Source organism: Pleurodeles waltl, chromosome 7 (assembly GCF_031143425.1).
Source record: "Pleurodeles waltl isolate 20211129_DDA chromosome 7, aPleWal1.hap1.20221129, whole genome shotgun sequence".
NCBI classification, from domain to species: domain Eukaryota; kingdom Metazoa; phylum Chordata; class Amphibia; order Caudata; family Salamandridae; genus Pleurodeles; species Pleurodeles waltl.
In genome coordinates this window covers 674,159,046-674,186,427 of record NC_090446.1, presented here as the reverse complement: position 1 = coordinate 674,186,427, position 27,382 = coordinate 674,159,046, and the positions used below count along the sequence as shown (strand labels likewise).

At 43.2% G+C, this 27,382-nt stretch overlaps 1 protein-coding gene across 2 annotated transcripts in view; it reads right to left on the bottom strand.

Annotated features, from left to right (window-relative positions):
• The window catches only part of PPP2R2B (protein phosphatase 2 regulatory subunit Bbeta), a 280,594-nt gene that overhangs the window by 61,798 nt on the left and 191,414 nt on the right, over window positions 1-27,382 (bottom strand). For both annotated transcript variants that reach the window (XM_069244673.1, XM_069244674.1), the window contains exon 4: window positions 25,161-25,273. In XM_069244673.1, coding sequence (XP_069100774.1) covers window positions 25,161-25,273 — 113 coding nt within the window. The remainder of the gene's footprint in view (window positions 1-25,160; window positions 25,274-27,382) is intronic.

The window sequence follows — 27,382 nt, the reverse complement described above, 5'->3', positions numbered from 1 at the left end:
ACTTGTATCAGTAAGTTCTGTGCCACAGAATTGGATGATGTTTCTTCATTCGTACATTAAAGCCACCTGTTTCCGCATAGGACACACTGGAAATGTTGAGCACTACAACTCCTTTGCACAGTGAACATATGCCAGATCACATAATCATATTAAAGATACTGGTGCTTGATATTAAACAATAAAAGTAATGGTACTGCTTTGACTACTTTAAATGTGGACATCATCAAAATAGGCGTTGTGTTGTGAGATTAGCACAGCTTCCAGAAAGGTAGGCAAACCACAGGTGATGGTTGACCAATCACCTACAAGTTCTGTAGTAGGCGAGTCGAGACCTTCCAAGATAGGTAGGTCACTTCATATGAGCAAAACCTTACACTAGCAAGCCGTAGCAATGCGCACTATGATAGAAATGAGGGTTTCAGATATTTGTTACCATATTCTGGGTGGTTCATATATAAATTTATGAGCCAGATTGGATGTGTGGCAAATGCTTATCCAACTGATTGGCTTGGATCAATGTACTGCGCATGATAGTGCCAAATGTGGGAAAACTATCATTAGATCGAGAAAAAGTAGGTTTTTCAAAATTTACTAGATTTTGTGTTGACAAATAGATATTAGGAAAAAAACGAGCTACTGTGACTAAGAATTTAAGAAATGAAAAACTGACGATGAGCAACAAAATAAAAAAATAAAAAATGGTTTTGTTTTGCTTTTTTTGTAGTATTGATGATGCAATAGCATAGTTACTAGCAGGAGCCGCTGCAAATCTCAATGGGAGAGGGGCAACGGGGACAGGGGAAGGAACAAAATAAAAAAACAAAAAACACCTACCTTTCTGTTCCCACCACTGCCTTCTGCCACCTCGCTCCTCTTCTCGTGTCTCAGCATTCACTGGGACACCAGCATAGAATCCTCAGCAATCCTGGTGTTGCTTTCCTGCTAAGCCTAGCATGAAAACAGTGTCAGGATTGGTCTTAGCGGCAGTGACTGCTGCTCAGACACCACCCTGGGGTCTGTGCAGTTTCTCCTGCCTGGCTGCTAAACACAGCTATGCTGGAGAAACCTAAGTGCGCATGTGTGTTTGGTCGGCCAGACACACATGCGCACTTAGGTGCACCCTATCCTCCTCCCCTGCTCCCACCTCTCATGGCCCAGCCCCAACCCTCCCTGTACTGCTGGCTGAACCTGCAGTTGAAAAATAAAACAATAGTGGCACTATTGTTTTATTTTTTCATCTCTTGGCCAGGGGGTGACGATCCTAAGCAATTACAGAGCAGCTGCCTCTGATCGCTACATAGATCAATCAATCCATCAAAGAGTTTGTAAAGCGCGCTGCTCACCCGCTAGGGTCTCAAGGCGCTGGGAGGGGGGTGCTGCTACTGCTCGAAGAGCCAGGTCTTGAGTTGCTTCCTGAAGGAGAGATGGTCCTGGGTCAGCCGTAGGTGGGTGGGGAGGGAGTTCCATGTCTTGGCCGCTAGGTAGGTGAAGGATCTTCCCCCGGTGGTGGTTCTGCGAATCCGTGGGACAGTGGCGAGGGTGAGGCTAGCGGATCGGAGCTGGCGGGTGGGTGTGTAGATCGTGAGGCGGTTGTTGAGGTATTTGGGGCCCATGTCGTGGAGGGCTTTGTGTGCGTGGGTGAGGAGCCTGAACGTGATCCTCTTGCTGACGGGGAGCCAGAGCAGGTCTCTTTGGTGGGCGGAGATGTGGCTGTGGCAGGGGATGTCCAGGATGAGTTGTGCCGAGGCGTTCTGTATGCGCTGGAGTCTTTTCTGTAGTTTGGCTGTGGTTCCTGCGTAGATTACTTTGAATGGCACAAAATTTACATTTATTTTCTAGAAAGCCATTAAATTTCACCAGGCCTGTCTTGGCTACCACCGCCCTCATGCTGAGGAAAAAGGTGCGCCTGTTGCGTTCTCTCCTACCTTTTTAAAATCAATTCCTTGATTTATTTATTTTTCTGGCTTTTCAAGACACAGATTTCATATAAATGGCATTTTCATCCAGTAACTGTCAATAAATGTAAAAATTTGCACATGGTATTCATATTTCATAAGGCCACCTAGTCCACCACTGTGTGCACATTTAAGACAAATTTTGCTCTAATACTAAAGCTGCTTCCATCAACTGCCCTTTAGTAGGGTGTGCTTGATTTTTTCTGCAAAATTTAAGATTGAACTTGGAGGTTCGACCCCCTACACGTCCATTTGTGTTTGGTCTGACTACTGGGGTGGGTTCTCATTAGACTGAAGTCAAATAAAATATTACAGCGTGAACCACGTACCCCGTGCATCAATGTTGTGCTCCAGGTCCCTGCCTGGGCAATGACGCAGAAACCAAGTCTAAATTGGTTTACCACAAAGATGTGTTTAGCGCCATTTGACAGAAGCACCAGCAGGAGTCCTGCTGAGTTTTTCAGTTACAGGGTTTGTTACTAAGCAGTCCTGGTCCCCCCCCAACAGTGGTAATCGCAACCCTGCACCGGCGCAATTACCAGCCCTTCAAGGGCCCAAATAGCAATCAGAATTAAGGCTGTGAAGGAAGTAGCGAGAGACCATGGATGTAATTTAGTGATCGCAGCTGTGACACCTGGCTTGGCCTTTGTCAGCCCTGCCACTGCCTTTACGACCCCTAGCATCAGAGGTAGCAAATTCAGTGCCAGGAACAAAGCGGCAATTCGTCCTTATGGACTTCGTCCAGATGGGGCTACACTATGTTTTCTGTCAATTTTTTATCACACTAGTCGTGAATAATAATATAGTATTCACTGCTAGTGTAATAAAAATGGAGTACAATTATCTGGAATATGCCCTTCCATGGTAGCGGAGGTAAGTAAAGAATGCTTTTAAATGTATGTTGTGTGTGTGCCTGTGGGTGAGAGTGTACCTATATGAGAGAGTGTATATGCATGAACTGGTGTGCATGTGTGTGTGAGAGAGAAAGTGAAGGTCAAAGGGCGTGTGATATCACTTCTCCTACCCCTGAAATTTCTGTGAATTGACGTCCGTGGGAGAGACGTGCATTTTCCATTTCCATACATCATTGAATAACCATTTCCAAGCTGGCAGAAATATTTGTCAGCAACAAGGCTTCTAAGCGCAGTGGAGCTAGAATAACAGGCTCGGGCCTATTGTGCTGCCCTCAAAGTACAGAGCGGTACTGTGATAAAACACTAGATTAGTTATCAGTTAACGTTCCTTAATGATGTGCTTGCACCTAATTGTTGATTGTTGTGGTAGCTCCCATCATATCTTGCTAGAGCTTTAAGACAGCTCAGCTGTTTGTGTGCCTGCAGGGCTGGCTTTAGCACTGGTGGTGCCCTTTGCGATAATCTTTTTTGTCACCCCTTCAGGATCTCCTCCTCGGATTCCTGAACTAACACCCAGCAAAAGTGCTTCTCATCTCTCCAGATTCCTTCTCTTACATACATTTAATGTGTTTTAAAGCTCTGGTAAAGGCTAGCTTTACTAATCCACTCAGCTTTCACATTACATACAGACATGTTCTTTGCAGCAGGCATATTAACCCTCTGTGCTACTTTATGGCAAGTCAAAACTGCCACTGGCCAAAACTCAGATCTCTCTGTCAGGAACATTAATCGCAAGAATTAGGCTGACATTTTTTAATGTTTCCTCACAGCTCAAGGCACATGGAACTCTAAAGAAGGTGTTTTTAAATTGTGAGTTATTGCTGCACACAGCACCCCTCCAGGTCGGACCCCCATAAAGCCGCCCTGGGTGTCTGCTGCAGAGATTTGCATGAAAACGGCAGAGCAGATTTGAATCGCAAAAGAGGTCCCCGAACTATTCATTGCTCTAAAGTCAATGAAAGCATATACCACTGAGCCGTGGAACGATAGCATCTATTTAAAAAGCACAGAAGACAATCTAGTTTGTGCAATCTCCAAATTGAATAAATAACGATTGTTTGTGGAACATTGAGGCGATAATGACGGCTTTAGTGCACGTGCTCACTCCTTTGTTACTGCAGTTTTCTTAGAAATAAGCACTATACATAGCTTAAAGCAATCTAAAATCCAAATAATGCTTAGAGTATTGCTATATATGCATAACAGTAATATTACTTGTAAGACAGTATTTAAAAGGATACAGTTTAATAATATCTAATCCTTGAAACACCTGCCCATAGTTATGAAAGTATATATGATCTACCTTGTTTTTCCTTTCTACTTTTTTTTAACAAGATTTCTTGCGAGCAAGGAAAACGCCTTTGCTTACGTTAGAAATGAAACATGCTATTAATCGTGGACAATTATTGAAATAACTAGAGGGTTCATAAAACCTTGGAAGGAAAAGTATACCTGATGGCTTTTATGTCCTTTCCTCTTCTAAACCAACCCCTAGTGAACATGACACCGTATTCACCTTTTTGGCTCTTACCAAGAGCTGTACCGCTTACTAACGCTTGAGAACATGCTTCATCATAAGGGCCTCCTTCATCAGTTCTCTATTGGTGCATGGCAGGCTCACCATGAGCTCTTTCAAACAATGAAATAATGAGTTTCTTTGAGAGAAAAAAAAAAAAAAAAAAGATGCCGACCAAGGAATCGAAACTGTATCAAGGCGGGGACTTTCGATTAGCTTCATTGGAAAGGTGCCTGCCCTTTACATAGTTGAATGCAGAAGTTAGAGAGTGGGTGTAAAGGAAACTGTAAGGGTTCCTCCCACACCCAAGTCAGTCAGCATGTATCTGCCCTCAGGACTCCAGAACCATACCTTAACAAGCCGGGAAGGGTGGCTACATGTAATGACCCTTATTTGTGGTACAGGGAAACCCAATAACTGGTGAAGTACCTATAGGCCATTAATGTATTGAGCTGGGATATTAAGACACAAGAGTAAAGTGGAGTCTTCATTGAAAGTTAATACAGAAAAGCTAGTGAAATTAGGGAGATTAAGGCAAACAATGTAAATATTTGATCCTGATGAAAGCACCTGATAATATTGTAAGTGCTTAAACACTCTAGCTCAGGATGACTCTTTATGGTAAGTTGTTTTAATTATTCTTGTGAAGGGTCTTCTTGAATAAAGTTATGACTATGTAGACACCTTATGCAATTTTGTGTGTGGGCCCATCGTGTAATTTGAAATTACTAACCACAGGTTGACAGACGCATTACCCTTACGGACAGCTCAGTTCAATGAATAAATATAAGATAGTACCAAGAGTGCTGATTTATTTGATAGATGTTGGATACTAGTAAAAACAATCTAATCGAGATGACAGATATTGTAGCACTTAACAGAAAGCATTGCATGCATTTGTGTACCGACAACCGTGGCTCGTGCTCGCTGAACTGGCAAGTTTCTTATCAAGTTTGTTAAAACATACTCGTTTATATATGGTGAGTGCACCCATCTGACACTTTCCACTGACTAGAGGGTTTGTTTTTCAGGACTAAATAAGCTGTTGGAACCCCTTGATGGCCTGTTTAGGCAACAGGGTTTCCTCAAAGCCCCAACTCTCCAGCAGCGCAGAAATCTGAAATACACAAAACCGGAATCAATAACAAAGGGGTTGTAAAGTGCACACCATAGTTCCGGCCCTTGCACGGCTTCCTCAGCTCGTCATGTTTGCAAGGTTGATAAAACGAGTACTTTTAGTTGGCAATTAAGATCTATAATCTAATCAGAATACTAATGTATGTAGTCGTGTGGTATGATATTCAATAATTATAGCATTTCTCCAAAAAAAGAATCTGTCGAGAATAAAACAGACGATCTGGATGAGTTAGTACATTTAAAAGTGTCCGAACCCACAGCAGTTCCACAGTTTGTGGAAGCTGCAAAGCCGTGAAATGAACCAGAAACCAGAAACGTGATCCAGTACAGATGCAGCGAACAGGTCTCTTGTCTCTGTGTGTGCGCTGCCGCATATTTCTTTTTCCTGGCCTTTCTGCCGCCTCCACCGGCGCCGGTTCAGGAACAAAGGCTCTGTACTGCTTGTTTTTTTCATTTCACTTTCATTACTCCCAGCGTCTCCTGGGCGCTCTAGGATGGCGGGCTCGGCATTTTTAGCATATTTCGGCACATGCCGGGGACGGTCCCGAATAGTACTGAGGAAAATGCAATTGCGAAGTAGAATGAAGCAATTTAATATTGTCTTAGGCTCTGCGAGGCGCCCGTGGCAGCCTGGGGCTGAGCGGGCCGGGCACGAACCGGTGTCTTTGGAGACACATTTCTCGGGTATACACCATACAATACTACACAGAATAGGTAAAGAACAGCGAACAGAAATAGCACGTCGGTGAAAGCGCTGTTATTTGTTTTTTTTATAATTTCGATTGACATGGGATAGGATGCACTAAAAAATGCCCCTCACTGGTCCTCCTCTCACCTTTCCAACCTAAACCATTTTGTTTACATGGTCGACGCCAGTTGGTTCACGTGACCACCTACAGGTCCCAAAAGCGCTCGATCATGTGCAGTGTTCCCCAGGGATCCAAACCCTGGGGAACACTTCTCCAATATTCTGCTCCAATATTCTGTAGTGTGTAGTTGATACAAAACTCTGCCTGAAAGTATCCTCTCCTTCAGATATCCAACACACCAGACGCTGCATGCACCTCATTCAGACTGGATGTCCAGCACCTACTTGATATTCAACCATACCAAGACAGAAATGCTGTTATTTGCCAATAACAATCAATAAATAATACTAAGTAGGTTTAAAGATATGAAACGGAACAGCTTGGAGCCCCAGTTTTCACTGGATGGCAAGTCACTTGGATTCAACTTGTACACCAACCTCACCTACAAGGAAAACATTTGCACAAAAAAACTCACAAAAACCACAGCCAGCCTGCTACCAGCCCTCTCCTCAAACAAAAATGAAACAGCTTCTTCCAGAAAGAAAATTCAGAACTACAGTTCTAGCCCTCATACTCACGCATCTGGATGGAAGTATTAACACAATGCTGCATTGCATCCCAGACTCCACATTGTCACCCCTTAGGGCATCCTACACGCCTTAGTATCTCATCGAGGTTCAGAAGAAATATAATCATATCACCCCCATGCTGATCAGCTCCATTGCCTCACCTTGCTGGGTCACACCATCTTTAAAACCTGCTCCATCATTTACAAAGCCATCACGACCAGCACCCCCGCTTACCTTGCAAAGAACTTCTCTGGCAGTTCTCGGCATACCTTCAGTAATGCCACCACAAGACCGGAGGCTAAGAAGTGTGAATAAGAAAAGAAAAAAAAAAAAAAAAACACAGGACAGCAGCCCTTTCCAGCTAGGGACACAGGATCTGGAACAACATCCCGTATCCATACGGATTGGCTGAATACTGCTCCAGTTTAGGAAAGAGTTGAAGATGCCACTCTTTACAAAAACACTAACTAACCAGCTGCCTCTCCCATCACTCATTGTATATTTGCCTTTGAACCTATACAAAGCTCTGCAGCCTTTAAAGCTAGGTTACCATAGAAATACCAAATGGATACATAAAGATGAAGGCCTAGGTACATTGTTACCAGAACTAATCAAAATGCTTGAGACCCTTCTCACACAATCATCTCTGAGACCAAAGGGTTCTTTCTGATTCTGCCTGGTAACAAACTACACCTTCCCTGGACAGCTTTCATTTTCGAAGGCAAACAAACTAGACTGGGGTTACTAGTTTGGTCTGGTGCAGTCAGCATATAACGCTCCTTTGCAAAAGATAGGAAATAAAATTGCCTATGCAACAGCTATCGGCTTTTCCAATGCGTTTTAGCCATGTTGTACACCAGCGTGGCTGCTATTTAGGACGGCTAAAGGTTTGTGGTGTAGAGTGATGTGTCGTAGAGTGGAGTGACGCAGCGTCATAGAATGCATTGGCGTAAATTAGAGTGGTGCAGAATAAAGAAGAGTGTTTTAGAGTGCAGTGGTGCAAAGTAGAGTAGAGTGGCATACAGTGGAGTGGCGCAGAGTGAAGTGGTGTAGAGTGGTGCAGAGTAGAGTGGCATAGAGTACAGTGTCGTAAAGTACAGTGCTGTAGAGTGCAATGACTCAGATAGAGTAGAATGAAGTAGAGTAGTAATAGAGTTGTGTGTAGAGTGTAGAGTTGAGTGCTGCAGAGTAAAATGCCATACAGTGTAGTGGCACAGAGTGGAGTAATGCAGAGTAGAGTGTAGTGGTGTATAGTGTATTGGGGTAGAGTGCAGAAGATATGCGTAGAGCAGAGCGGTGAACAGTAGAGTGGTGCAGAGTGCAGTGGCATAGACTAGAGTTCACTGGCAGAGAGTACAGTGTTGTATAGTATAGTCTCAGATTGTAAAGTGGTGCGGAGTAGAGTAAAGCGGTGTAGAGTTCAGTGGTGTAGAGTAAACTAGAAAGGCTTAGAGTGCACTGGCAGAGACTGCAATGGTGTGGAGTGACAGTGTACAGTGGCACTGAGTGCAGTGGTGCAGAGTAGATTGGTGTGGAGTGCAGTGGTGTAGAGTACATTGGTTTTGAGTAAAGTGGAGTAGAGTGCATTGATATAGAATGCAGTAGTTTAGAGTAGTGTGGCATAGAATACAATGGTGTAGAGGAGAGAGGCATAGAGTGGAGCGGCATAGAATGGAATAGCTTAGAGTGATTGTTTCAGAGTAGACTGAAGTGACGTAGAATGGAGTAGTGTAGAATGCAGTGGTGCAGAGTAGATTAGAGTAGTTTAGAGTGGACTGCCGTAGAGTGCAGTAGCATAGATTGGAGTAGCACAGAGTAGAGTGCATTGGTGTAGAATGCAGTGGCACAGAGTGCAGTGTTGCAAAGTAGAGTGGCATGGAGTGGCATAGGATAGAGTGGCAGAGAGTGGAGGGGTGCAGAATGAAGTGGAGTAGCCTTGACTTGAGTGGTGTAGTGTGCAATCGTGCAGAGTGGCGTAGAGTGCATTGGCATAAAGTAGAGTGGTGCACAGTAGTGAGGCATAGAGTGAAATGGCATAGAGTGCAGTGGTGCAGAGTGCAGTGGTGCAGAGTAGAGTGCAGTGATGTAGACTGGTGCAGGGTAGAGTGCAGTGGCGTAAAGTGAAATATACATGTGTGGTAGCACACTGTCATTACCAACAACTCATTTTCAATTGAAATCCATATTAAATTTGCACTGACATACAGCTTTACTAATAAAAGTATAGAGTGCACAACCCATATAGTGTTGAAATGTCATCACCTAGAGCATTGATATTAAAATATTTGTTTCCACCACTCTTCAGAATTACAAAAAATGTGCTTTATTTGTGCTTTCCCAATTTTGATGTATTCTTAAATATCTGCAAAGTTCATATACAGATATTTAAACTTTGTTGTGCTACAAAAAAAACCTTTCTTTCACAGCAAGATTGCCACATAAACCCTCTCACTTTGAAGTCAGAGAAAGAAGAGTAAACACCATGCTCCCTTAGAAGACAGAACTTAACATGTAACCTCTGTTTTTGAAAGCACAGAAAAAGTGACAAGATATGAACAAGATTTAAAGGTTTTTTTTACAGAAAGAGAGCACTCAGAAAGACACATCAAAAAGATATGATCCATGCAAGGGACGAACTCAAGCTGGACAGCCTAAAATAAATAAAACCAGCAAATAAAAAGCAAGCAAATGTGAGTTACAAACCACAAAGCCAATGACAAGCAATAGGGAGAATGCATTTCCTGGGAAGCTTTGCAAATGTCACTAAAATGTCTGAAAGACTTTGACTGAAAAAGTAGGTGCTGCTTTGGAATTTACATCAAGCACCACTTGCAGTTTGAAGGAGGAGGGCTGTGGCCAGAGAGGCAGGTATGTGTGGGCAAAGAGTGAGAATATATACTTGAGGGACCTGACATCATGAACATCGCAAGCTTCTTGAATTCACCAATGTCATACTTGTGCAGTTCAGTACAGTGCGGTGGTTGTTGTGCGCAAGCACATGCCCGGCTATGATGCGACTCTTGGTAAACCTCTTCTTGAGGGATAGCTGGTTGTCACATTATGATGAAGAGGGACAGGAATGCCCCTATGCCAAGCAGGAGGCAGCAGATCCTTAGAATGTAAAACTCTGTGCTGCGGAGGTGCGTAACATAGATGCAATGTAATCTCATGGCAGCTGCCTCTCACAACTTTGTCGAGGCAGCTTGTTCACATCACGCTCAACACTGTATGATGTCAGGTGGAAGGAGCAATCTTTCTACTGAATGATGTAATTTAATTATTATTTAATAAGACAGATGCGCCACCTTTATATTCTAAGTTCGACATCATTTTAAATATACATTATGTCTGTAATTATACATTTTTCAATAAACTATGACTATAATTAAACGTATGATCAAAATTGTGTCAAAAACTACTATGTTATCTAGAGTTTTGTTCTCATTTCAACATAATGCAAACAATATTACTACACAGGGAGAGATAAAGATAGGAAATGGGCTCGTCCATATCAAATAATCTTTTTTAGATACCCATTATGGTAGGACCCCATTATATTTTAACACAACTACATGTGTTACATGCTAACAGGTTTATTGGTGGTAATACTTTGTGTTGACCTTATCCAGTTCAATGACACTCACTTGTGTGATCTCAGACAGTCTGAACCGACCGAGCCGGGATTTAAATCAGTGTCCTTTAGGCTAGACAGAGGTCTCTTAAATAAACGCTCGGCCAACCGAGGTATCTTGTCTAGAAATAAACGCCAATATTGTATTTCCTGTGCACGAATCAGAATAACAGATGTATGACTTTAGAGACAGTCACTAAAGAAATGGGTAGGCACTAAGCAAAAATCTCAAGTTCCAGTGGACGCTATAACAAAGGATTTTGTGCATGTCTGTTTTTGCTTGCAGAAACTGCCTCGCTAGATTGCACCTAAACCTTGTCAGATTAGCTGTTGCCAGTCCGACTAAGGCTCTTTGGAAATGCCAGCGAACAAATTACTCAGATCCGGAGGGGTTGGATATTCGTCTGTGTCAGCCTGCATGACAGAGGCTTCCATTTGTCTCCGCCTCGGTAATGGACGGGATCTAGCTTTAAAGGGGGGACTGAAGACTTTCTAATAAGGTTCCGCGCGGCTACCCAACTAGGGCCATTTATCTTTTAAAATTAAGCTTGTGATTTATATGCTCAGCTTCTTTTGGAGCATCGTCTTCCTTATAATGTGCGTATCTTTGTCAAACACAACCTTGAGCGGTACCGTCGGGCGTGCCTTATCCATGGGGTAATAGTGTGCGGTCAGCATGGTTGACACTGTGCAAAATTCAATCAGCGGCATTAGGGTGAATTGCAGATCAGTGCCCCCAGATACCCTTCCAGCTCAGTCAACTTAAGGTGGGCTTTGTAACAATTCAGTGGTTTAGCCTGATAAGGGCACTGACCTGGGAAGGCCTAATTTCTTTTTTAATTAAATGTGAGCCTAGCCATGCGTCCATCACCGCCATGACTTGTGATCACATGGAGTCTGCTGGAACTAACTTCTTTTTGTTCTGACAATCCGTATCGCGCAAGTCACTAGCAGGCCTCAGATTGAGCAGTGCTTGGAGGACTATGTGGCATAACGTCAATGGGGACACTGACTGTCAATTCAAGGCTTCTATTGAATAAACAAGGGGTTGAAGCTAAGGAAATGCTGTCTCGAGAATAAGTGGTTGACATTTTAAACAAAAAACATAGGTTTGCTTCCCATCTTTTGTAACTGGTCAAACTGAAGATTGGTGTCGAATAACATATTCTCTCTCTGCCAGTGTGCCCTTATATGAACAGAAGCCAAACGGAATGGATCTGTTTTTCACATAATGTTCAGTCAGTTCAGCCTCTCAATAAGTGCTCCCAAAGTGCCTAGGGGTTTCTTTATTCAGGGTTACATTATATAATTTTTTTTGTAGACTTGTGGCACTTCAAATAAAACATGACAAAATGTACCAGAATAGAATGCACTGTACAGGGTCAACCGAAGACATAAAACATGGTTCTTGCCCAACCCACCAAAGGCATGGGTTTTGGAGTTTACCACTATTGATCAGACAAACATTAACTAGAAAAATGGTTTGTCCAATGAAAGTACCTTTTTTTTTTGTTGAAAAACGTAAATAATTACTCATCATACAGAAAAATAGAGCCTACTACGATCGTCGGGGCATTCTAATATTTTCACTGGGCAGCCAATCTCTTTTTTAGCAAAAAAAATGCTGGGCCACCCACTTCATGTGTACCATCGAATATGGATGGAGAACAGTGGGTCTTCTTGACTAACATGGAAGTTTGACCCACATCATCCAGCAGCTACCACTACCTGCTTAGAAAAACACAATTATTGAGAGATCATGTGTTTCTTTTTGTTGAAACAAGTGTTTTCTATTCTTTTTCAGCTTGAATTCACTTTAATGTAGCTTCAGCATTCCATGTTTTGGCAGTGAAATAAACAGGAAGCTCCCAATGGACCACAGCCAATGACTTAGATCTGGGCACTGAAGGACTTTTATACCACCACTGAGGTGCTGGCTATAGAGTGCAGACAATTTGGGGGTCATTCAGACCCCGGCGGCCGGGGATGCGGGAGCACCGCCAACAGGCTGGCGGTGCCCCGCAGTGCATTCTGACCGCGGTGGTTTGGCCGCGGTCAGACAAGGAAAACCGGCGGTCTCCCGCCGGTTTTCCGCTGCCCTGGGAATCCCCCATGGCGGCGCAGCTTGCTGCGCCGCCATGGGGGATTCCGACCCCCTCACCGCCATCCTGTTCCTGGCGGCTCCGACCGCCAGGAACAGGATGGCGGTGAGGGGTGTCGTGGGGCCCCTGCAGTGCCCATGCCAATGGCATGGGCACTGCAGGGGCCCCCGTAGGAGGGCCCCACTTTGTATTTCAGTGTCTGCTGTGCAGACACTGAAATACGCGACGGGTGCCACTGCACCCGTCGCACATACCCACTCCGCCGGCTCCATTCGGAGCCGGCTTCCTCGTGGGGAGGGGTTTCCCGCTGGGCTGGCGGGCGGCCCTCTGGCGGTCGCCCGCCAGCCCAGCGGGAAAGCCAGAATGGCCTCCGCGGTCTTTCGACCGCGGAGCGGCCATTTGGCGGCTCCCTCCAGGCGGGCGGCTCCCGCCCCCCGCCGGGCTCAGAATGAGCCCCTTTATGTGGGAGGGGAACTGCACATGACCGGCTGCATTGCAGCACAACTAACCTTTACAAGATGGCCACCTGGCATTGACATGCTGCCACAAACAGACACCGTGCTTATGGTGAATGGGCCAGCTCCCTGTTATCGTCACGTTCGTAAGCATCTAACAGGTCTTTTGGGTGTGGCACGTACCAAGTTTGGATGTGTAACAGAGGAAAGAAGAAGAAAAGAAGGCATACAAAAAGAAGAAAAACATCAGAATCAAGAAGACCAACGGGAGCAGAGACGTTTTAAGGCATAGGCAAAGCGAGCTCTGGCTAAGGGCAAAACCCTTCCAGATGGAGCCAACTCTGTTCTGCAGAGTCTTGCCCTGATGATCTTGAATAATTCTTAAACACGTTGCCTGAAATACATGTGGGTTGTGTGTGGGAGTATATTGCTACCATTTTGCAGAGAAATGTTGTATTTATGTTTCATGCACCATCCATAAAAACGTTAATTTTAGATAAAAATAGGGTCTCAAATATGAGAATTGGCAGGGTGTCAGAGATAATTTGCAGTAATATGAGGGAGCTGCTGCTGTGTTAAAATATAAAAAAACACAGGCCACTATCCCTGAATATTAGATGTAAACATGTTTAAAATTTGGACTTGTTTACTGTCAGTGACTGGGCCAAAGAGGACATGGAAGAGCTGAAATTTGTCATAAATTCATAGCTGTTCTGACATAGGGGCCCCCATAAAACATTTAGCCCAGGGCCCCCAAAATCCTTAAGATGTCCCTGAATGGATGCTCACAAACTGACGCCAATGGGTCCATTTATTCTTCTGAGATTAGCAATAGATTGTGGTAAAACATGTTTAGGACAGAAGTGCAGAGAGGAAAGCCTGGACCCGATTGTAATAGAAATTTATGACTGGATTGTCCCATGACCTAGCATCTCAGGGTTTTCATGGCAAGGGATTTTAACATTTGCAATCGATGAGTTGGTCGTGGTTTTATTCCATGGAGTCCATTGGATATTGTGGTCGGGATCATTACTTTGTATTGGTTTTTTTCAATCATGCTTTTTTATTTGTAGAAGGGCACTTCAGTGGAAGGGGAAGACAGATGCTCCCCTCAGAGTAAAGACAAAATAGCTAAGAACACGTGGAGGATTCATTTGGTGTTTCCAACCCCGGCTTGCCACTTAAAATGTTACAGTAAGGAGGGATGTCCATATAGTTCTTTGAGTTTGGAATTAGAAGGGAAGCAAAGAAACACTGCGAGACCTTCAGGCCATCAAGGCAAAATATAGGATCATATGTTATTCAGGACATAAGTTGGAGATGTGAGGGGGATCTTTGCTCCACTAATGTTTTTGTGGATCCAAGATCCTGTAGGGACTTCTGCCAGGCATGCCAGATTTTAGTCCAGGTGGGGACATTAGTTTACCAATGTAATTCCGAACAGACTTCCCCAGAGAAACCATGTGTTTAAAGTTGAGGGTTCTTCACAAGATGAGAAGGATGAGTTTATAAGTGATTACTGACAACGTGCCTGATTTGGAGATAAATACACTGAAGAAATTGCAGCTGGTGTGGAAGTTGGAATAACAACTCTCTAGTTTTGGGCTCTTAAATAACAAATAAATAAAGAGACACTTAGGTTCCTCGTGCTCCAAACTCTGGACACCTACGAGGTGACTATGGACGGGTACAGGGGCAGAAGTGGACACTGCAGAGGTAAACAGCACCAGCTTTCTGAACTACCATCGATACATTTCAGAAGACAAATCAAAGCCTTGGGAGGGCTCATCACCGCACTATCGTTCTTTCGTAATTTTGGGAAAGCAGTAGTCTTTGAATCAGGTTACAGACTTTTTCCTATTTGCTTCCTTCCATGACAAGTGTTTCTGTGTTATTCGGGACACAACAATGAAGGGAAGTCTAGGAGCTGTACAGATGGTATTTGAGTATCCTCCCTTTGGCGCTCCAGTAAAGAGTCTATCCAAAGGAGTTCATTTTATGCTTTCCTCACACCCTTCTCAGTAGAACAAATAAATTTTTTCTTTATTTGTTTTGTGACCTAATACAAAATAGGATCATTACGGAACACTCAAATTATTGGGGTAATATACTTGGGCCACCTTTTTGGGTAGCTTCATGGCAGAGGCCTGGAAAGGTTCCATTTATCTTCTTAGAGAAAATGATGATCTTCAAATGGTGTGAACCTTGAGATGGCTCCTAACAAAACTAAGGCTGCAGCCTAGAGGAACTGGCACTAAGGCAGGGTCAAAGTTTGTGAGCTGCTGGGTGGAGGATAGAATGGGTCCCAGGTTCCCTCATTTCAAGACAGAGTACACAAGGACTGGCAAGCAGTGGGTTCTGAAGGTCAATGTTACTAATGCAAACCTGGGTTGAGATTGTACAGAGAGCAGGACTGCCGATACCGAAGGGTGGATCTTCATGGCTATTTATCCTCTCAGTGGTGAGTGGGAAAGAGTAGTTTTGGCACTGGCAGTACAGTAACTATTCTTTTAGGACTGACACAGACCCTGAGGCACTAGGCATTTAAAAATATCATCAGGCATTGCTCGATGTGCTACAAGTATTATGTCTGACCAATCAACCTTGCATTGGATAATGTATATGAAAATCTTACAGAGTAAAGCCATAAGAGAGCTCCATGGTTGGCCCAGGAGTGAACATTGGGATGACTATGATTGGCACAGGGACTGGGTTGGAACCGATGGTAAAGGCCATCACATAGAACAAAGCCTGAGTTTGAGTAGATGGCACTTTCAATGGAATAGTATGGTTGGCATGAATACATCCCTTGGATGGATTACAGGCATCTAGCAGGCAGGTTACTGAAGTCAGAACAAAGAGTGTATAATGTGCTGCTATCGTTTAGACAGGTCGTTCATCTCTTGTAAGTCTCACCCTGTTGGGCTAGTGGAATTTTTGCCTTGTCCTTTTCCCTCGTGGGTTTTTGGACTACATGTTTGTATCTTCTTGGATTACATGCCATATAGAATCAAGTGCAGAGTATGAATACGGGATCAGTGAGTATTGTATTTTCACACTCAAGATTTTTATTTTTTTACAATTGCTACAAACATGGGCCTTCTTGTAAATATTGATATAATAGACGTGTGTCGGTCCTGAAGAAGTTAATTTCACTGTGGTGGGAAAAGGGTCTAGGTAGTGGCTAGCCATTTCTTTTCAGAGTCTAACATTGATGGAGGCAGAAAACAGCCACCTGGTAACATCAGCAGCTATCTGGAGGCTAGCAGCAGTAAGAGCCAATTTCATTTGGATGCCAGATCTTCATCTAGGAGGGGCGCAGAAATGAAGGTTGCTGTGCACAACTGGACAGACAGAATGGCAAGGGGTGGGATACGGATAAATAGTGCATGAGTAGTCCTATTGCATGATTTTTTTTTGTGGGGGGGGGGGGAAGATTGTTCAAAACGCATTCAAGTGTTAGTACACATTCTGAAACGTCTCTTAAATGGGTTAGATCCATGAATTAACTTTAATATAAGCTGTGACCCACATTATCCTCTCTCCTTAAATTACAGGAGTAAAGAGAAGCCTGCTGTGCTGTGATTCATTTCAACCCAACTACTGTGTTAGTTTCGTGATATTTTCGGTAGAGTAGTCCTAAGGTACAAACCAGATCGCTGCATACTTGATGTTTGAGTTTCATGTCATTAAATTGTTGGCTGGCAGATGCACAGATTGTACCAGTTCGCCCTATCCCAGCACAATGCTGTAATCTAAAGGCATGACATACAGCACAAGGGACTTTCTGTGGGACTGATCATACAGCACAATGTAATGTATTAATACGCGATTGCAGGACATGCTACATCAATGATGGCATAATGCGATCCAGAGCTCCTGTGTGCTTTAAAGCGTGGGAGTGCTTCTCTCACCGAGGTTAACAGAATCTAACTCTAGCTGAGCAGGTCGACTCTTATTTTGCCACATCTAGGGATAGAGGTGTTGTGAGGAGGTACCACCTTCCTGCCAAGTTAGACCAAAACTAACCAATAGGAGCTGTGGCACATTTATGTGTCTTTGGCCTACTTGTGCAAGGGGAAAGAGTGAAATCTGATAAATATGCTCAGATAGTAAGTGGGATACTAAAATTAAAAACAGTACAACAGTAATCTCTGCACACAATACAGAATTTTAAGAAAGCCATTTAGGCTAATTTCACAATTGCAAGCGCTGTCCTATTGTGCCACACTCCTGACAGTGGTCTTCAATGGTAAGATCAACAAATAAACTTTATAATACCGGCTGATTCCCAATGCATGGCTACGACAAATTAAAAAATACAAGCTACTGTGAAAAGTTTGTATTACCATGGGGGCGGCATATTGAGGTAAAGGGCTTTTCTTGAAGATAGTGCACCCAAGTTGGTTGTCATCTTAATATACCTGTAACAACTAGACAAAGCTAATTCCTAAACCAATTCATCGAATTTATATATATATCTTTTTTGGGGGAACCATCAATATTCTCCTTGGATGTGGTGATATATATATATATATATAGCAAAGGACGATGTGGACTGGTCCTCACCAAGTCACTCTTTGCCAGCACAGTGCCATTTAATTTCAGTGTTTATAATTCTCCAATAATGCATACATTGCTGTGAAATGCACTAAGGTGTCCTGTAGTGGAACCATATCCTGGGTTGCGACGGAGGACAAAAATCACATAAAAACCCTAGCACGCACTGGATGCCCAAATAAAACATTAACACATTTTTTAAAACGTGTTTTAAATAGTACTTTTGTATGATGAACATCAGACTGTAGCATGATGGCGTTTGTGATGATTTTAAAGTATGAACCATACATGTTTTACTTTCTTAAATGTATTATTTTGCTTCATCTGTGATTGATATGTGCTGCTACCTATGGGCAGGGCTGCTATGTATTCATATGAAAAATGTCAATCTGTTTGATTTTTGCAATCTTTGTCGGCCAGGCTCAGGTACCTGTATTGAAATTGTGTCAATTACTCTAAATTCATGTTTTCACTGGCTCTACTAAAGAAGCAAAAATACTTTAAGCAGCTTTAACATAGTGAGCTTTTTAAAACTTGCATTACGTGATTTTTCCATTTTTTCCAGTCTTCACAGAAAAGTTGCATCTAAATTAGTAAAACCGTGGTCCAGCGGTAGCACCACTATTCATTCAAGTGAATTTTTGTCTTTGTTTCTGTTTGAAGGTATGTTCTTCATATGCAACCTGTGTTTTTTGGGTAGACCCTACTTCACAGACCTTACCTTTCGTCTCGCACTGAAAGCTGTACATTGTGGATATACTCCCGCTTCCATTTAATCCTGTCGCAACAGTTCATAAATCCAATTACTGCCACTGGTCCCATTTAAATGCCATCAGGCTCCAAGGTTAGCAACAAAGCTATTACATCTTAGATGGTGCGGAATGCTGGGCTCAGAAGGAGAGAGATTAAAATGAAATGACAGTGGCGTCCCACAAGTTTCGAAGGAACCCACAGAATGGCCATGTTTTTGTTACGCCCACTTGTAATTCTAACTAGAAGGGGAGCAGCAGCCAGCCCCGCTGTCTGGAAGGCCTATTTATAGCCAGCTTCTCCCATGGATTTTCCCAGGGTCAGCAAGATGAATGTCAGTGTCTCAAAATGAATCAAGTCCCAGGGTATAAATTTACTTTTCATGGAAAATCTGCCTTGGGTCGCGGAGGTTTGACTGACAGTGATAAAATGCCTGATCTGAAATCGTAATCCAGCAGCTCAGGCCCCTGCGGCGACCTTCACAGGCCTAAGAAGCTGAAGCTCATTTTATGGCAGTTAAAGGAAGGTTTGAAAAACGGCGAAGATATCCGACGAGAAGGAGACAAGGCAGGAGGACATTTCCAGGCACCAGGATCAAGTCACGAAGCAGCTTCTACTGTTTAGTGAAAAGTCTTAGCCCATTGTTTAGTAGTTACTGTCGACTCGTCAGTCACTGTAAATGTATCTTATTTTGTTCCCGCCAATAGATGCTTCCAATGGATAATCAATGCACAATAATAATAGTTGTATAGGCCTATGATCTTGTAGTAGAGTTAGTCTTCTCAGGAGTTCAATGTATCACACTGTCATTCCATAAAAACATGTATGTCCTATCGTAGCATTTAAATATTTTTCTGCAATAATTCAATTTCCCCCTTTAGTGCTCATGTCAGATTTTCGTCCAACAATAAGTTGTGTCTCCCACCATATCGGCCTATTGTGTTATAATAAGATTTGTCTTCTGGTTCAGTAAAAGTATCAGACTAGCATTCCGCAAAAAGATGCATCTGCGATTGCAGTGTTAGACTATTGTTCTGCAATAATTGAATTTCTTCCCTTGGTGCTTATATCTACCTACTGTTAAATGTGATTCCGGTTGGAATACTTCTGTAGGACTATTGTTCCCAAATAACATTTTCCGCCTGTTGGAAATATCGTCCTGCAATGAGATTTGTCTTCTGTAGAATAATATATGAGACAATCACTCTACGAAACGATGCTTCTCTTTTGTATTACTGTATCAGACTACTGCCTTGCCATAGGCTTGGTCTTCTACTGCTGTAAAGGTATCACATTTATCATTCAGCGGCAGATGCCTTTCCTGTTAAAATGCTTTTATGAGGCTATTGGTTTGTGAGAAGATCCGTTTTCTTGCCTATATATTTGTATGCAATATTATTCCAAAAGGCCATAAACTCGTGTGGTTTTCTCTAAGAGATATTGAAACACAGCATGCAGTTCTCTATTATGGATCTGATTTTCTTCATGTTCCCTAGTTCTCTATTATATTTCTGATTCTCTTCATGTTCCCTTCAGCCTCTCACTGAGTTCTCTCTTTATCTCAAAACACATTTCGAAAAAGGCTGTTATGTTTGAGCCCTTCCTGTAGCACTGGTATAGATGGCACATATTTGAGTATGGGTGGTCTAGCCTTTTTTAGCCTTCACCTACACAGCTCATAGAACGTGCTGTGAGATGTATTGTTTGCTATTCAGTGGGCTTACAACCTGCCCACAGCATAAAAATGGTTGTTTTTCGTTATCACTCTCATTTACAAATTGTTTTATAGCTTAACTCCTGTAGACTTCTTTTCATTTCGTGTTAGCTCCTCCCTTGAGCATGGACCAAGAACATATGCTTTTCTTCGTCTTTTTGCAACACTGTATTTTTTAAAGTGTTTTTGGTATTATTCCTGGAACTGCAAAGTGCTTTTCTATTTTTAACACTGGCATACGGCTTATTTTTGTTGATTTCACCCTATCTGCTGTCTCTATTGAAGTATTAGCTACTTACACCCACACCTGTACTACTCTATGACACTCCATTCCATGCCACTCCACCCTGCACTATGCCAATCTACTTCATGTCACTCCATACAATGCCAGTTCACTGCACTGTATGCCACCTGATTTCAATCTACACCACTTCACGCTACTCCACTCTACCCCACTCCACTCTATGCTACTCTCTGTCATACCACTATACTCAAAGCTGCTCTCACCATTCTATTGTACTCACTCCTCACCACTCACTCTATGCCACTCTACCACACTCTATGCCTCTTTATGCCACTCTACTCCATGCCACTCAACCCCTCGTCACTCTACTCCACAATACTCCAGTGTATTCTATGCCACTCATTGCTGCTCCACTCTATATCACTCTACTTCACTCTATGTCACTCTAAACCACTCTTCCTCACCCTAATCCACTTTAAACCACTCCATGCCACTCTACTCTAACCACTTCACTCCACACCACTCTACTCTACTCTCTTCTACGCCACACCACTAACTTCTAGCCATGATGAATAGCAGCCACACTGCTGTACAACATGGCTAAAAGACATTGGCAAATCCAGTAGCTCTTATATTGGCGAGACCTATTGGCTTTGACAATGCTTGTTTTTTTGTTTGTTTAATAACCTGATTGTAGCAACGTGGTGCCACATTTGCACACTGAAAAGTGTGACTATAGTTTTGAAGGGATGACTATTCCACATGAGTTTTCTTCTTTTGTCCTGCATTATGGAGGAGTCCATTGTTTGACCATTGGGTTCCATGCAGCAGATGGCTGGCTGGACCTCAGCTGATACATATAGTCAAGTGTGCAACATCATCTGTCCCAGAACTGAGCAGGCATTAAGGCTTGTGCAGCTCCCACTGAGGCATGGCTTCTTCTAATTGTCTATACCAGAGGATAAAACTAGCAGGACAGTGGACACTGAAGGGTGTATCCTGAACAAGAACTATATATACATATCTAGATATTGAGAATTTGCATGTATGCTGGTTGTATGTAGGTCTTTAGTTGGAATTGTGAGTACCTTATCACTATAAAGTGATTTTACTGTATTTCTTGCCATTTTGTAGGGCTCTACACAACTGATGTTACTGTTGTGTAACTTAACGATAATCAAGATGCTGATAATAGAAGTAATGGTTGGATGTGTGGGGTTTGAATCTGTGACTTGCAGGTTTTATTGACAATAGCGGCTGGCATGTAAAAAAAACAAAAAAAAGTGGTGGGGCAGTGCGTGGGCAAAAACAATTAAAAAAAATTAAAAGCCCTTACCTGCCAGTCACTTCCACGCTGCCTTGGTGCTCCTCTGCAGCCAGTGCACAGGTTCCTAGACTCCTCTACGCCAATCAACATGCGCATTGAGTTCTCTCCAACCAGAGCTGTGTTGCCGGGTAGAGAACAGCAGGCACAGGCTCACAGTCCCCCTGGGATCACCAAATCAGCCCACTCACACCAATCGCTGCACTTCTCCCATGCTGGGTAATCAGCCCACTCTCACCAATCGCTGCACTTCTCTCATGCTGGGTAATATTATAACCCAGCATGAGAGAAGTACATACCAGAAGTCATACCACTATACGCAACGCTGCTCTACACCACTCTATTGTACTCACTCCTCACCACTCTCTATGCCACTCTACCACACTCAATGCCTCTATATGCCACTCTACTCCATGCCACTTTATGCCACTCCACCCCACGTCACTCTACTCCCCAATCCTCCAGTGTATTTTATGCCACCCCATGCTGCTCCACTCTATATCACTCTACTTCACTCTATGTCACTCTACACCACTCTAATCCCCTTTAAACCACTCCACGCCACTCTACTCTAACCACTTCACTCCACACCACTCTACTCTACTCTCTTCTACGCCACACTACTAACTTTAAGCCATGATGAACAGCAGCCACACTGCTGTACAACATGACTAAAAGACATTGGCAAAGCCAGTAGATCTTATATAGGCGAGACCTTTTGGCTTTGACAATGCTTGTTTTTTTTTTCTGTTTGATAACCTGATTGAAGCAACGTGGTGCCACATTTGCACACTGAAAAGTGTGACTATAGTTTTGAAGGGATGACCATTCGACATGAGTTTTCTTCTTTCGTCCTGCAATATGGAGAAGTCCACTGTTGGTACATTGGGTTCCATGCAGCAGATGGCTGGCTGGACCTCAGCTGGTACATATAGTCAAGTGTGCAACATCATCTGTCCCAGAACTGAGCAGGCATTAAGGCTTGTGCAGCTCCCACTGAGGCATGGCTTCTACTAATTGTCTATACCAGAGGATAAGACTAGCAGGACAGTGGACACTGAAGGGTGTATCATGAACAAGAACTATATATACACATCTAGATATTGGGAACTTGCATGTATGCTGGTTGTCTGTAGGTCATTAGTTGAAATTGTGAGTACCTTATCACTATAAAGTGCTTTTACTGTATTTCTTGCCATTTTGTAGGGCTCTACACAACCGATGTTACTGTTGTGTAACTTAACGATAATCAAGATGCTGATTGGGTAATATTATAACCCAGCATGATAGAAGTACAGCGATTGGTGTGAGCGGGCTGATTACCCAGCATGAGAGAAGTGCAGTGATTGGTGTGAGCGGGCTGATTTGGTGCTCCCAGGGGAATTGGGAGCCTGTGCCTGCTGTTCTCTACCTGGCGACGCAACTCGGGTTGGAGAGAACTCAGTGCGCATGTTGGTTTGGCCGTCCTAAGACGGCAGGCGAAACCGACATGGACACTGCCAGCAGTGCCCAACACTCCTCATTCAGTGCTGTCAATGTCATGGCCCCATCCCTAACACTTGTCTCGTGAAGAAAAATAAAATGATAATAAAATATTTGTATTATCATTTTATTTTTCATGTGTGCATGCGGGCAGGGGCCGAGGCTCAACGGAGGAGCCGCTGCTGTTTACTGAGATCTTCGTAGCAAACTTTAAAGATACTAAGGCCCATATTTATACTTTTTGTGCGCCGCATTTGCGTCATTTTTAGATGCAAAAGCGGCACTAACTTACAAAATACAGTTGTATTTTGTAAGTTTGCGCCGCTTTTGTGTCAAAAAGTGACGCAAATGCAGCGCACAAAAAGTATAAATATGGGCCTAAAGGGTCATGTTGGGTCATGAAAAGAGGTGCAAAAACACCCAAGTAGAAATACCGCTCGCGCATGGTGTTAGCCTTATTTTGTGTTTGGCTATGACGTTTGCGTCATTAAGTGGGAAGAATAAAAATGTTTTTGAATACGTTTTGACACATCATGAGCGCCATCACACAGTTTTGACCAGTGCTTAATTTGTAAATATAAAGGTGCCGGTGCCCAAAGCCCTCTTCTTAACAGGCGGCTGCTGCAATTAAATGTGTGAACACAGAATACTAAGGCAGCATAATCCCGAAGCCATCTCGGACCTTTTCAACCTATTTAAAGCCACTCCATGCCCCTTCAGCTCACACCTGCAGCTTTCTGCTTTCTCTCATTGTGACGCTTTTTCGTTTTTCTCTTCCTCCGTCTTTCCTAAACGTGTCTTTTGCTCGCAGCAAATGCTTGAGGCTGAAGACTAAGCGCCGGCCCTCAAAAGTAAGTGCCGGTGCTCAGCACCGGAAACAACAAGCACAAATTAAGCACTGGTTTCGACACACAATTTCGTCCAGTTAGTAGTTGAAGGAAATTGCAAAGGTGAAGCTCGGGAGTGAACTGTATTTTCTGATATTTCTAGTGAGCGCGAAGCACAAAACAATGCAAAAACTGTGCCAACAGATTATTAGTCAGAACTGTGAATGAGCGCCTAAGTTAATTTACCTGCATACCGTAACAGAGGCGAAGGTTTGTTGCCGGCTGTGCTTGTGTTCATGTGCATTTCAGCGCACTTCCAAAGTCCCCATTTAGCAAGCCGTTCACTAATTCCGAATCTTTCAGCCGCAGCGTGTGCGCACACATGCCCGCACACCCACACACTATTAACGTTGGTTAGCATTTGCTTCACAAGTTTTATTTAAAACTTTTTTTGCTTCTGCCATTTTTTAATTCATGTGCAGTTTTTCCATTGTTTTTCAGCTAATTTTCATTAGCAATGTTGTAGTCATTTTTAAAGAAAATCGCTCGCAGTAGAAATAAAGTAAGTACACTGCTGCCATCGGCCTTGAGCTTTGAGTCTCGTCTGGCGTGATGTGCCATTTACTTGAAAGTGTCCATTTACCCCACAGGCCCGCAGCTCCACTCCACTAGCCCCATTCCACCTCTGGGCAGATGGGTCCTGACATAGCCCCACTATCCCCTCGCCAGCCAGAATAAGCTTAATGGCCATGTGGCCACGTGGCACAGCCCCAGCTCCTACTGCCACCACTCACAAAGTACTTCCGAAAAAGGTGGCCCTGCAAGCACAGTTTATGTCCCCCAACCAATCAAACACAACTGTGGAGACAGGTAGTTTTCTGCACCATTCTAATACCCACAATTATCCTTTGGATATGGTGTCTCTCTGACACAGCCCCTACCCTCGTCCCACCACCCATAACTAACTTTGGGGACAGGTGTCCCGCACCCAGCACATCCCATGTTCCCTAAACCAGGACATGCACTCTGGTCACAAAAGGAACACATTGAAGTGAAAGTTAATGGGAACTCCATCATCATGCAAGTGAGAATATGTACATAATGGATGCAAAATAGCAAGTACAATGTCATATCTGTTGATGAGAAGCCTTCTTCAGTACACCACTCTTACCCGCAGACTTTTAATGGTGCAAGGATCTCGGAGTCTGCCTTCTTCATCTTTGAGGTTGTAGCCTTCCGGCCGCTTATCTCTCTCGCTGACCTTCCAGAGCTTCACTGTTTTGTCTGCAAAGCACAAAGCAATAACATTCAATCTGGTGCAATGGCGAGATTTAGTCTCAGAGGGCAATGAAGTGCTAGCTCCAAGCTCATCATTGTTATCATCACTTGATATTTAAATTGCAACACTAAATGCTCTCAATAAAGAGAGGATCAAGGCTCTACACAGTCAGAGGAACAACAGGTGTACACATGCATCTACATCTGGTGCAACATTTGAGAAATAGCCTTATGGAATTACAAGTCAATGAAATAACTTGACCATATGCATTGCATGCGCAGCCTGGGGTCAACAGGATCTAATTTCAGTGAGAGACCCTTCACAATCTCCATACTGCACCACGATGAATGCCATCACTACTTCTGTCCGCACCACGAACATCATCACAGGTGAATAGGAAATGGCTGATTCTGTGAGGCAGTCCCAATGAGTGTTTCTGATGGACAAGCCTAACACTGTTCAAAGTTTTAAGTAAGTTATCAAAGTTAATATTGCATATTATTTATGAGGAGGGTGGGAAAGCTCTCAGGCCTAAAGAGATTTTGGATGAGCCAGTCACATTGGGCATGTTGGAGTGTGACTGACTGAAACAGTCTTACAAGCCTTCCAGAGCACCAGATCCACATATCGACCGGTCAGTCTTTGACAGACGCTGCAGTGGAAGGAAGAGGGTGACTTCCACTGAAGGGGTGCTCAGCTTCAATATGTAGGGCTGGAGAGGGTTTGCCATTTTCATTGCTTGCACACCTGAAACAGTTCCTGATCTGCAGTGCAGAAACTTCTATGGATACGAGGCACAATCACCTACCAAGGAACAGTTATTTCAAGGTCATATTTGGTTATCTCATGATAAGAAATTACAATAATCACTGCATGAGACTTTCTTATGACATGAACATTTCAAGATGCCTGCACACAAGGAACAAGAAAGTGTAATTTGTTACACATTATCTATCTATCTATCTATCTATCTATCTATCTATGAAATGATGGGATCGGGGAAAGCAAACTGAAGAGCACAGTGGGTGAGGATTTGAAAGGGTAGCAGCACAAAAGGAGGAGAGCAAGAAAGCACATGCATTATCAGCAAGCGCTGAAAGAAAAAGAACCAGGCATTTGCCAAAGCCAATATGTCTGGGCTCAACTACGTCTTTTATATGGCAATACTCTAATACTGACTGCACTATAAATATAATAAAAGAATGAGAATCTGTTTGTTTTTAGGTTTTATGTGTAATAATGCTTCCACCAGTACTAGGTTTGGCATGTAATGATGCTTGCACCATTTTGACAACCATATTGTATTCAATGAATTGCTTCAGGTCCGCTGTGCTAAACAGCCTCTTATAAAAGATTAATGCTGAAGGATACCAGGAGGGGGCATAAGTTTAGAGCATGGCAGCACCTTTGGAGTGTCACAGTTCTTACTGAGTGAACACATATTAGTTCATCCAGTTCAACCTTTTCCTTGCATTCTGTTATTTGCAATCTTCAATTAATAACCATAGAAAGAATAGCAGTGCCAGACCAAAAAGAAAATAAATCTGGCCCCGTGCACTATTCATGCAAAGGTTTTGGAAGAGAGAGCTACACATCCTCTGTATTTATTCTGTGTGAATGTGAAACCAGATGAGCACCACGCAAAAATGACATGCGTGGGCACAGAAAAACAGTTATAGAACAAACTAGAACAAATGCATACAGTACAGCCCTATATGTAGGTCCACGTTTTCCACAGTTGCAGACAAGAGCTGGAAAGCTGAAGTGTCACTATGCAACCTACATATGTTTCTCACAGAAGAGTGCAATGTGATTGAAAAACTTGTTGCACTCTACTCCCAACAGAAATTTACACAGAAAAGTACAATAGATGGAGATAGAAAGCTGCAGTTGTGCTACACTACCCACAGAGGCCCTGGTAGAAGAATGTAATTGAGATGGAACGCTGCAGTTGCGCTATATAAAAACAGTGGTCCTTACAGAAGAGAACAATGTAATATAGATGGACAACTTACTGCACTCTACTACTAACAGAGGTCCCCAGAGAAGAGTACAATGGAAATAGAAACTGCAGTTGCACTACACTACCAAAAGTAGTACTCACAGAGGACTAC